Consider the following 12795-nt stretch of genomic DNA (forward strand, 5'->3'; position numbering starts at 1 on the left):
AGCATGAACATAGGCAAGGAGGAACAGCCAGAGCTTCTGGCTCTAGAACAGAGTTGCATGGTGGGGAGGCATCTGTAACGTGAAATAGATATTTCCCTTTGTATGAAAAAGCTTATATCTACATAGAGTTTTCTTTGATTTCCAGAAATTTGGCCATCCTCTAACACCCTCTAAAGGAGAGGAGGGTACCAGAGCCTAGCATGTCTTAGCTCATACTCAGAAGAGATGCTTTATTTTTTATTATTGTTATTGTTGTCATTATATCATATTTATTCCATGTGGTCTATGCATGTACACATGTGCACTGCGGCACACCTATGGAGTTCAGAGGACAGTTGCTGGGAGTCTGATCTCTTCCCACTGTGTGGGTCCTGGGGACCCACAGGTCGTCAGGCTTAGCCTCAAACACCTCTGAGCCTTCTTCCTGGCCCTGCTTTTGGCTGCAGTGAGACAAGGCTGACCTTCCCATAAGTGCAGCAACACTCCAGAAAATACTGTCTAAGCAGCAGAATGGCAAGAGCAAGATAGACAGTCTCTGCCCCAGGACCATACATTCTGCTGAGAGAGAGAAAGACAGGAAAAAAAATGTGTGGAAAGATTTGATAATGCGTAACAACAAGTTCTGTGGAGAAGAATAAACTAGTTACAGAGGGTGACTGGGAAAGGAAGTCAGTGAGCAGAGGCTGTGACACAGGGCTGTGAAAACGACTGCTCCAATACTAAAGCCATCATAGACAAGTGGTGTGTTCTCTCTCTCTCTCTTTCCGTTCTTCCCTCTTTTCCCTCTCTTCCTCTGTCTATCCTTGGCTAACCTTAAACACACTGAGTCTCTTGACCTTCCACCTCAGCCTCTCAATTACTGTACCGTAAGTATGCGCTGCCCTCCCAGGCCCACCTTGGGACTAGTGTTACCTCCAGTAAGCTCCTTTAAAGCTAGAGCAGTGGTGTCCACCTCAAATCTTCATGGGGATTGAGTTTACGTCTGTTAATGTACTTAGACTTGCAAGAGCAGAAAATGGGTTTTCTTCTCCTTTGAGTGTCAAGGCTAGGTCTGAATTTGCTGCTGCTTCATCATAGAACCCAAGACCTGGGAAAAGAAAAAGAAGGTCTCCAGTGTCAGGATTATTAGCCTAGAAGCATATTAGAATTCTGGCTTAGTGCTAGGCTTTGTCAGTGCACACAGTGTAGAAAGCTAACACATAGTGAGAACAGCTTGTGCATGGGTGCCCCGTGTGGGTAGCCAGGGAGAATGAAGGAAGGAGGCTGGAGGGAGGCCAGCAGCAGAAAAGCGTTAAGTATCCCACATTCAGCTGTCGAGGTGAGAAGCACCTGGCAGCTCTCCTGCAGCTGGCCTGGGATTCCCAGCCCCCTGGGAGCTCTGGGCCTCCTGTCTAAGGCTCTGAGCTCTTTCATCAGGCCAGAAGATCACACTCCGAGAGAATGGTTTTGCTTTGAACCATTTTTGATTATTGTAGTAGACAAAGCCTTCAGGTTTCCAGGGTTTTAAACCGGGTCCAGGAGGAGGGGCATGTTTTGCTGGTCTTCCAAGACTCCCAAGAGTCACTGTTGCAAACATAAAGGCCACAGGATCAGACAAAAAGCTTGCGAGTGAAGCCACCCAGATGTGAGGCAGCAGGCAGTGTCAGGGACTGAAGTGACCCAGATGGCACTTAGGGCACTTTCTCCACATGAAGAGTGTCAGCCCTGACTGAGTTGCCAGAGGAATTCAGGCCCAGGCTTCTCACAGCCTCTTGCAATTCTGGAATCTTGTGTGTGTTGGTGAGTATGTTAGCATGTTTGTGGTGTGTGTGGTTGTTTGTAGGTGTGGGTATGTGTGGAGGCCAGAGGTCAACCTTAGATGTTGTCTTCAGGACATCCACCTTCTTTGTGGGGACAGGGTCTCTTCCCTGATAAAGCTAGGTTGGCTGGCCAGCAGTCCCTGGATGGAACCAACTCCTTCCTCTCTTGGGGTGTGTGTGTGTGTGTGTGTGTGTGTATGTACATTCATGCATGCATATGTGTGAGGGGTTTGTTGTTGCTCTTACTTTTTGAGGTAGGCCTCGCTCTGTAGCCCTAACTGTCATGAAACTCACAATGAAGACCAAACTGGCCTCAAACTCTGAGGGGTTCTCTTCCTGCCTCTGCCTCCCAAGTGCTGGGATGAAAGGCATGGACCAGCACACCCATCTCACTTAGTGACTGTTTACGAAACTCAAGACAGTAGCTCAAACAACAGCTTTTAAAATCAAATAATTCTGAGCTGGTGGTGGTGCACACCTTTAATCTCAGTACTCCAGAGGCAGAGGTAGGAGGAGCCTGGTCTACAGAGCAAGTTTCAGGACAGCCAGGACTATACAGAGAAACCACCATGTCTCGGGGGGTGGGGAAGGGTGGAAGAGTTTAAGTTCTGGATGAAAGATGACTTAGTGGGTAAAACTGCTTGTTGTCAAACCCTGTGACCTGAGTTTTATCCCCAGAACAACCCACATGGTAGAAAGAAAGAAATGACCTCCTGGCCCCACATGGTGGAAAGTGAGTGCACTGTGTGTCCACACACAAACACACCCACTGAATAAGTGTTTTAAGACATTTTAAAGAAAAAAATGAAAAAAGTTTAAGTGTTCAAGGTCACCCTCATTGATGCAGTGTTTAGAGGCCAGCTCCAGGAGACCCCATTTAACAGACTCACTGCCGGGCCGGAGCTCTGTGGAGAATACTTGCTTAGCATGCCTGAGGTTCTGGCTCCAGTCTCTAGTTGAATCAGATTAATGCTGAGTATTTTTTTCTGTAGCTTAGTGAACATTCTTCCACCTCCCAGTCTCGACCCCCTTGGACTGGTATATCCTGCCACCTCCTCCATGGTGGGAGGAAGGTGCTTTTAGCATGAACTATAGACAGAGCCCTCTGAGTCAGCATTAAACAGCAAATTATCTCAGGTATGCCCTTGAACCTTGCATCTGAAATAATGACACATGTGCCTATGAATACTTATTCTCTTGCCATTGAGAGATTTAGGGTAATTGAGGCATCAACCCATGAAGCTATGTTCCTCTGAGCCTGACCTTCCCCTACAGTATCTTTCTACTTCCTCTGTTCTAGTTGGTTACTGGGATTGTGGGGCAAGGCCTCACTTCGTATCCCTGGCTGGCCTGAAACTCACTATATAGACCAGGCTAACCTTGGACTCACAGAGACAGGGGATTGAACCCAGATACTGAGGCAGGCTAGACAAGCACCTACCACAGAGCTATACCCTCCGCCCTGTGGATCTTAACCTTACACGACTGAGAGAGGAGTCCTGCTTTGAAGAGTAGTTCTCAGACTCAGTGTATCTTCTCACACCATCACCAGCTGCTACGTATGTGGGTGGGGCCTGGGCCAGCCCTGTCTCCTCAGATTTCTTGGGCCAACCTCAGGGTTGCTTGAGGCTGAAAGCTAAGCTGTAGTGGGAGGTGGGGGTAGAGCCTGGAACTGGGAATAACATGGGGCTTTATTAACCAGCTCCCTGTTGCTAAGCAGCTTTCATTAGCCAGTTAGGTCTCCCCTGCAGTGAGCTTCTTCAGGGAATGGCAGAGAGATACTAACTAATAAGCTGGGAGAGCAGCAGGTGCTGCAGGAGGTTGCATCCCACCTGGGAGATTGCAGCCAGAGCTCTTTCTGCACAGAGTGACTCAGACTCCAGGCAGTTGCTAGCCTGGCTCTTTTCAGCAAAAGGAACTACTTCCCTCTTGCATCCAGTGACTAGCTTATTCTCAGACTATCTAACTTTTGCTTTCCATCCAGAAACGAACAAGTCAGGTAGCTTTTCAGCTATGGTCAGGTAGGAAGGCAGATGTCCAGAGCAACTGGTTTCCCTCCCCCTGTGCTAGGGCATAGCCAAGGACACCTATGCGGTTTGGTCCGTTGCTGTCTCTGGAGTCAGACAGACCAAGGTTTGCATGCTGGTTGTGTCTAACCCATAGTTACTCGGTTTCATCTCTGAGCCAACCTGCAGAAGGTAGATTTGAGCACTGGAATAGCTACTCGGGGCTAGAGATGGGTGGTTAGCTCAGTGGTTAAACTCGAGATAAAAAAAAAAAAAACAAAAAAGAGCCACGCAGGTAACGCATGTAACATGGTGTCCAGGGGCACCTTATTCTTGAACCGTCTCTGGAAACCCTCCTCAGACATACCCTAGGAGTTCATCTAGAAATCCATGTTTCTGGCAACCTGGGACATCTAGACAGTTGAGGAAATCTGAAATCTGGGAACTCAGGGATTTGGGTCATATTAAGTAATCGTTATTAGGGCTGGACATTATGATGCACACCTATGACCCTAGCACCCGGCTGGGGACAGTAGAAACAGGGACTGCTGCAAGTTCGAGGCCATCCCAGTCAACGTAAGTTCTAGGCTAGCCGGGGTAACACTAGCTCCAAAAAGAAAGAGAAAAAGTGTTTATTATTGTAGGCTAAATAAAGGCATATGTACATGGGTCAAGAGTCTAGAAGTTACCTTAAATAATCCAAAGATCAGAAAAAATTGTTTGCTTATGGTTTAGCCAAAGCAAAATTGGGCTGTGGCCTGTTAATTATTAAATGGGCAATGGGTATATGGGGGATTGTTATTCCATCCTCCTGACTTTTGTACATGCTTGAAACTTCCCTCAACAAATTGATTGTCTAAAGAGAAGGATAAGCTGGCATGCGCAGCTCAGTGTTTGAACCCACATCTGTCCTGGTCCAAAGTCTGTGTTGCACCAAGGTTGGTTGGTGTGCCCCGGGGCGGGGATGGTACCCAGGAGTGGAATCAGGAGGAATTTGAATCGGGACACGTTAGAGAAGTTGCCTTTGTAGGGTCACAGCTAAAGTCATCTGACCGGGAGATGATGGGTCTCTTGCCAGCCTTTGTGCATGGAGGAAGAGGCCGTCTCTCATCTACTTCACCCAGAAGCTACAGTATCCCTGCAGGTCAGAGAAAATGAGTGCTTGTGGCTGATTTCCCTCCCGTAGTTCCAGAACGAGACCAGTCCTTTCTCCTACACACCAGAGTCCATAGGGGAATGTTGCTTTCTTCTTTGGGGAGTCGAGCAAAGCTGAAAACACCCAGGGTTGAAGTAAAGTCAGTACCACCTTGTGAGGTGAGAGAAAATGTGTCCCAAATACAGTGGGAATATTCACTGTGAGTGCAGGCAGCCATTACCAAACCCGGGGTAGAAGAAGGAAGTCAGAGATACAGGAAGTAAGGAGAAGAGAGGCCCATGGTGCCTGGGGAAGCCTTTCTTCTCCTCCTATTTCATGGGCGGCAAAACTCTAACTTCTGGCAGCTCCAAAGTTCCACTACGAAGAGCCTCCCCTCTCTCCTCCCTCCCCTCCAGCCAGGCAGCTCCACCTGTCCCCCACTGTTCACAGGCCTGAACAAGTAGCCCTAAAACTTTGCCCTAAGTGTTGCTGCCACAGCCCCAGGACCAAATTGAACCACCTGTGGATGACTGCTCTACCCACACTTTTCCTCCCTCGGGTTCTCATGGCAACTACAACCCAACTCTCCCACAGTGTAGATGGCATTAGGGAGAAAGGTGAAACTGAGCCAAAGGTGGTGTGCCAGCTACTCGCCAAACTCGCCTTCCCATCCTCAACTCCTCCTGGTCCTTAGGCCGCTTCCTGCCATGCTGTGTAACTGTGAGTGCTACCCCCATGCCCCTCCCTAGCCCAAGTGCACTAGCCACTGAGAGCCGTTTAGTACATCCCACAGATGCCAGGACTTTCACCTGCTGAGCAGAGCTGTGACTGCGGCTATGTATGCACCTGAGACATGACGTGGACTGGTAGGCCTTCCTGGCATCCTTCCTGTTTGTGAGGCCTCTTTCCCAGCCACTGACATAGTTTCCGTCATTTTTGTGAGCTCCTGAGATAGTCAGGCTAGTCGTATCGCTTAGTGTTGTCTCCCTGGCTCCTGCCAAGTTCAGGTTCCCTGCTGCTGCCCTAGCAAGTGCTGGCTAAGTGTGAGGAAGCAAACCATTTGGAGCTGGTAAAAGAGTGGGTACTATGGACCGACCGGCCATTCTGGGGTTGATTTTTTTTCCCAGCCTGGAGCAGGCTTCCAGCATCACCTCATTTGGGGAACCCTTGGTGATCACCCGTTCATCATCATCATCATCATCATCATCATCATCATCTTGGACTGTTAATGTATCTGTCCGCTAATGAAAGCCAGGCTATGAGCAGAGCCCTCCGTAGCTTACTCCTTCCTTGCACCGTTCACCACCTCCTACACAGGGCACCTTTGATTGTGTGTGTGCCCATCTAGAGGGCTTTTGTTATTTTAAATCCTGAGAGCGATGTGAGCTAAACATGGTGGCACACACCTATAATCTCAGCACTTAGGAAGTAGAAGCAAGGGGGGTCAGAAGTTCGAGGACATTTAGGCTACCTCAGAACAAAAGTATGTATGTGACCTTTGCCCACCCCTTTGACTCACATTGAAACTCACTTCTGTAGCCCAGGCTGGCCTTGAGTTTGTGTCAGTTGTCCTGCCTCTGCCTCCCAAGTGCTAGACAGGATAGGCATGGGCCACCACACCTGGCTCCACCCCCATTTTGTGATCAAAAGGTGCCATGCAATGAGACCGCCCTGCACCTTGTTTTTGGAATTTTCCCATTAGTTCCTAGAGAGCCTGTTGTTGTTTCTTAGAGCTGCACACTGCTCTCCTGTGTGAACAAACCGTATTTACTTAGCCTGACCCCTCTTGATGGACACGTGGGTGGCTTCCAGTTCTTTGCTGTTATAACTACCTGTACCCTTACATCAGTAGGAAAAACTCCGGAAGAGGGATTGCTGAGTCAAAGGTTATCTGTACCTTTGATGGAAAGTTCCAAATTGCTACATAGGAGTGACTTCTAACTCCTGCCCCACCAGCAACATAGTAGCAATATAGCTAGCTTCCAGCATCCCTTCATCTTTGTAGTCACCCTCCCACCCGACCCAGCAGGTCTCCATTCTGCATTACATCCCCGGGCAGGGTAAACTTTCTACCCTCCTGCCCTAGTCTCCCTGGCAGCAGGATTACAGGCTGGTGCCACCAGATCTGACCCAATGTTTCCACTCTGTAAATGGCCACTTGCAATGGTTAAATGGGTATGTGGTGGTTGAGACCAAGACCAGTAGGCTCCATTAGCACTATGCTGTCCAGCCCCAGGGAGCATTTTCTAAGCTCCATAACTTTTAAGGACCTGAGGAGCTTCTCAGGCTGGTCCAGCCTGTTGGTCCTTAGCTTTCCTTAGGACAGTATCAGAGTTCAGTGAGTGTTCGCAGCAAGACGCTAGAGTTAAATTTAGTTGTACTTCTGCTCTCTCCAAGCTTTCCTCAGTGTGACAGGATGGATGACAATTGAGAAGGCTCTCTGGGATCATCTGACCAGACTCTAAAAGCCGCCGGAGATGAAGCTAGTGAGAGGGTCATGCCTGTCAAGTCACGGCTCTCTCTCTAACTCTGTTTGTGTCCTTTTATTTTTTAATTTTGTATGCCCCCCCTTAATTTTTTTGTTTTTTATTTTCTATTTTTGTTTTAATTTATTTGTCCAAGCCTTTCTATCTTGGGATTTATTGACTAGTACATGCATTTCTCAAATGAAATGAGCCAAAAGATGCTAGGGCTGTCACCTTATGGTATATCCACATGGTGCTAGGATTCCCTGAGACAAAGCGCCCTGAAGCTTCCATGGCTGAATGCCCAGAGCTCAGACAGCTCACTTTGCAGGGGGACCGCCTTGCAGCTTAGTACTTTAGTCCTGTGATGATCTGTATGACCCCTACAACAGGGACAGGTTTCAGGCAGTGAGGACCTAGAGTTGCCTGATGTCCTTGGGCATGAGGTCACACAGGTCTTTATCTTTGCCCCAGGGGGATGGGGCTCCACAGTGTCCTACTCAGTCTGTCTGTAAAAGGCCTTCCCTGGGGAGCAAATTCAGAACAAGGTAGAATCTAGTTTGACTTTCTACCCAACTCAAAAGTGTCACAGTATGGGGCCAGCAGAATGACTCAGCAGGTAAATATGTGTACTCCCTAGTCTGATTGTGACTAGTGCAAGTTGTTCTCCGACACATTAAATAAGTATAAAAGGAATAGGTTTTGTTTTCTTTTATTTTCTTTTTTAGAAATAGGGTCTTACTACTTGCCCTGGCTGACCATGGAACTCACTATGTAGACCAGGTTGGCCTTGAATCAGAGATTTTGCCTGCCCTGGCCTCTCGAATGCTGGGATTAAAGACCGTCACCTTGATGGACTAAATAAACAAATAAATAAACTTAAGAACCAGAGCAAAGATTCTCAATCCTTTTGGAGTCTGGACCCTCTTTTAGAAGCTGAAAGTCATTGATTCCATACCCGGAGCATAGGGGCACTTAAGCATTGTAAGACAAACCAGAAATTTCCATTCAAATTATACATAATTTCAATGCATTTTTGGAGCACAAGAAGCCTCTCCACAAGCCCCTTCAGGCAATAGTTCTCTGTTTTAATCACTATTATTTTGCCTTCATGCTGCACACAATCACGTTTTCATCTCTGCTGTGGGAATGGGGAAGGATTCTCTAGTTTTGGCAATCATTGAAGAGGGAGCATATGGAACTAGGCCAAGAACACCTGGCCTCACAGGTCCCTGAAGACTGTCAGGGTGAGAGGGATTCCTCTTTCCCCAGACATGGCTTGGCAGTTTGCCTGAGTTTCCCAGAAGGAATTCAGGAGCCACGCTGCAAACCAGGAGATGGGCGTTCTGTTTGGGCTTCCCTCAGCAATCCCTCCTTGTGCTAATTGCTGAGCTCTGCTTCTGCTGGCTCTCAGGAGAACTTGTTCCTGTGCTCAAAGGCTGTTGGCAGGGCGGGCGATGCCGAATGGGGTGGCCACTCCCCAGCTCCCAGCCTGGCTGTGTTTGCAGTGGCTTGGGGAAGGTGGGAAGGCTAATAACTCATTATCCTCACAATTAGTAGCATCACTGGGGCACGTGACTTCCTGCAGGACTGGTGTTATCTGCTGCCACTGTGGCGTATTCAACATCAGGAAGTGGTGACTAGCCTCCCACAAACACAGATCTGTAGCTGCAGCAGCCCCAGATTGAAAGACTGAGGCTGGAAACACTCACCTGGACACCTCAGGGCCACACAATCCCAGAGAGCAGGGTTAGCCGTGAGGTGGAGCACGTGAACACTTAAGCCAGAGATTTCCTGTATGCTTGATACTTAAGTGACACCATGTCTCCATACACATGTGCACAGATGTTGGACCACCCTGGGAAAGAAAAGATGTGCTTCTAAAACAAAGGCCTCCAAGGCTGGAGCAAAAAGTCTGCCCATTTCCGACCCCTGGGGTATTGTCACTGAGCCAGCAGAAGCCCGCAGGGCCCCCTCCCTTCTTGACTTCAGTCCAAGAGAAAGACAAACAAAAATCCTTTATAGGAAAACAGTAACTGCCTATTAGCTGCTTAAATGAAGATAGAAAAACAGGTGGAAAATATCAATTTGAGAAGTAATTAATTATTTGCCACACATGGTGCGTGCCTGGAATCCCAGCACTTGGGCAGTGGAGGCAAGAAGATCTCAGAGTTCAAAGCCAGACTCTGTTACCTTAGCAAATTTGAGAAAAATATGGGCTTCATGAGACTTTGCCTTTAAAATAAATTAGTAGTTATTTCCTGAGTCCAAGTTTTAGGTCCTGATTGTGCTAATCAAAACAATCTTGGGAGCCAGGCGGTGGTGGCGCACACCTTTAATCCAGCACTTGGGAGGCAGAGGCAGGGCGATCTCTGTGAGACCAGTCTGATCCACAGAGTGAGTTCCAGGACAGGCTCCAAAAGCTACAGAAAAACCCCGTCTCCAAAAACAAACAAACAAACAAAAAACAAACCAAATCAATCTTGGGGCAGGATAGATGGCTCCGACAGCTAGACAGCTAGGAGCACTTGATGTGCAGGCAGGAGGAGCAGAGTGTGGATCCCAGCATCGATGTAACTAGCCAGGCATTCCGAGTGTGCTTGTGACCCGTCTCTAAGACAGTGGAGGCAGGAGGACAGCTTTCAGCCTAGTCTAGTATCTTAGTTAAGGTTTCAGTTGCTGTGAAGATACACTATGGCCATGGCAACTCTTTTTTTTTTTTTAAATATTTATTTATTTAATTATTTATTATGTATACAATATTCTGTTTGTATGCCTGAAGGCCAGAAGAGGGCGCCAGACCTCCTTACAGGTGGTTGTGAGCCACCATGTGGTTGCTGGGAATTGAACTCAGCTAAGAGCAGGCAATGCTCTTAACCACTGAGCCATCTCTCCAGCCCCCGGCCATGGCAACTCTTATAAAGGAAAACATTTAATTGAGGGCTGGCTTACAGTTCAGAGGTTTCGTCTATTGTCATGTTGGGAAGCATGGCAGCATGCAGGTAGACATGGTGCTGGAGAATTAGCTGAGAAACAGCAGGAAGAGAGAGGGACACTGGCCTGACTTGAGCATCTGAAACCTCAAAGCCTGCCCCCAGTGACACATTTCCTCCAACAAGACCACACCTCCTAATAGTGCCACGCCCTGTGAGTCTATGGGGGCCATTTTCATTCAAACCAGCATTTCTAGAAAACATAAGCCTTGAGTTCAGGGAGAAACTGTGTCTCAGAGGAATAGGTGAAGAGTGATGGAGGAGGGCATCCATCTTCCACTTAGGGCTTCAACACAGGTGTACATGCTCAAGCTAAATAACTGAAAAGAAAACCTGGACAGAGCCCCAGTTTCCCCATCAAAGAAAACATCACTTTTACCCACCTATGGGGCAACCCGTGGTCCTCGCATGCATCCAGGTCCTACCACCCTGGCTCTTACTGGCTATCGAACAACCTTTGAACAGGGAGGGTGAGGAGTCAGGAACAGACATGGGCTTGTGCCTCCCCATAGTCAGATCGTGGGTAAGGGGGTGGTTTCACATGACATCTCATGTTATCACGCCAGTCCTAAGAAGTCTACCCCATTGCACAGGTGACAAAGTGGGGGCTTAGAGCATGAAGTCAGTTACCAGGTTTCCCAGAAGAATGGAGTCACTATGCCAATCTTAGACCCTAGGCTGTCTACCTCTCTGTCCCCAGTACTGCTTAGTTTGGCTTCAGTAATGACCAGGCACTGTCTACCACACATGTGCGCCACCGTTTTTAGAATCTGTACAAGCCAAGGCCAGCTCTTTACTTTTCCCTGCCAAGCCTTCTTTCCTTCCTGTGGGGTCTCAGTAGTAAGCAGGATCCAGAGGGAGAGATTAAGCATGGCGCCTGAAAACATGAATGAATCAAGGGGAGTCCTTCAAGTGCTGAAGGGAGAAAAATCTCTTACTCTCAGCTGCTGTGCTCATAAATAATCAAGAGGCTTCTGGGAGAGCAGAGCTTCATCAATATTTCAGCTTCCTCAGAGCCTTGTTCCTTAGCAACCACGTCACCATGCTCTCAGGAAGGGCTGCTGGGCCGCGTGTGCTCTGCATCCTCTTCCTGTAGGTGCCGTCTCTGTCCTTGTGGTCAGGCGGAAACATTCATGTCTGCTCCAGTGAGCAGCTTTGCTCCTCACAGCCCACTGGGATGGCACTGCATACCGAAGGCATGTGTGCACCAGGCAAGGGAGAGGAGCAGCTTGGCACGTGACAGCTTTGCAAATCCACCATGGGCTTAGGGGCAGAAGGACAGGATGGAGAGTGTTGGAGGGAGGTCAAGATATATTTCTTTGTCCTACTTCCAGCACAATTCAAAGCTTGCCCCAGCCCCTGCCTCTTTACAGGCATACTGTGGTTCCAAGGCAAAAGGGATTTCTCCTTCCTCAAATGGATTAACACTTTATCCAAGTTTACCAGAAGGAATTCAAAAGGCACAGTGTGAACAAGGAGGTTGACATGATGTTTGGGCTTCCCTCAGTGATAAACTGCTGAGTTCTGCCTCCGCTGGCTGAGAGGCTTCTGGGAGAGTAGAGAAGGTCAGGTAGGGTAACCTATAACCCAGGTTCAGATACTGTTTGACTTTGTGGCCCAGGTGCTGTGGAGGCTTGCCTCCTGCATCAGCTAAGACGCCGCGCCGCTGGCTTCCTGCGCAGTGACAAGATGGCAGCCCTGTTCACCAAAGTAGGGAAGACATGCCCCGTGGCTGCAGAGATTTGCCACAAGGTGCAGGAACTGCAGCAACAAGCAGAGGGCAGGTGAGGCCTGAGCCGGCCCCTCCCAACATCCTTTCTATTCTATCCTTGGCATTTACTGTTTTCCAGACAGCCTGCCTAAAGGGTGGCTTCCTGGCCTCTGTCTTGTACAGATAATTGGCCGAGGGGCCAGCCTGAGAGTGGGGGTTGGCCCTTTGCAGATTCCATATCCTGTCTCCGTACTTCAGCTCCCTATCTCAGCCCACGCACGCTGAACTCCTGTTGTCAGTTGAGAGCCACCACGCTGGGGCCTGTGCTTCTGAAACCTTCCCCTCTTCTCTTTGCAGGAAACCCTCAGGAGGCAGCCAAGAAGCCCTTCGGAAACAGGGCTCAACCAGCGGGAAGGCCCCAGCTCTCAGCCCACAGGCCTTGAAACACATATGGGTACGCACAGCACTCATGGAGAAAGTTCTGGACAGGGTTGTACAGTACCTGGCCGAAAACTGCAGGTAACTGCCTACCTCCCCCGCACTGGTCCTTTCCTTGGTCCACCTCAGCCTCATCCCTCTACATTCTTAATAGCCCGCAGCAGTCTGGAGGCATGCCTCCCGCCCTCTTTTGGCACCCCAAGAATTTAGACCTCACCAAGAACCCTACAACACTTCATGCTATTGAC

The 12795-nt window shown here is 48.8% G+C and overlaps 1 protein-coding gene across 3 annotated transcripts in view; it reads left to right on the forward strand.

Moving 5' to 3' along the window:
- The window catches only part of Sgsm2 (small G protein signaling modulator 2), a 39952-nt gene that overhangs the window by 7440 nt on the left and 19717 nt on the right, over positions 1–12795 (forward strand). For 2 of the 3 annotated variants that reach the window (XM_041663957.1, XM_041663958.1), the window contains exons 3-4: positions 12020–12182; positions 12467–12628. In XM_041663957.1, coding sequence (XP_041519891.1) covers positions 12020–12182; positions 12467–12628 — 325 coding nt within the window. The remainder of the gene's footprint in view (positions 1–12019; positions 12183–12466; positions 12629–12795) is intronic. The other variant, XM_041663960.1, reaches the window with a different exon arrangement.

Source organism: Microtus oregoni, unplaced genomic scaffold (genome assembly GCF_018167655.1).
Source record: "Microtus oregoni isolate MIOR12 unplaced genomic scaffold, Mior012 000015F_ref0000493, whole genome shotgun sequence".
Taxonomy (NCBI): domain Eukaryota; kingdom Metazoa; phylum Chordata; class Mammalia; order Rodentia; family Cricetidae; genus Microtus; species Microtus oregoni.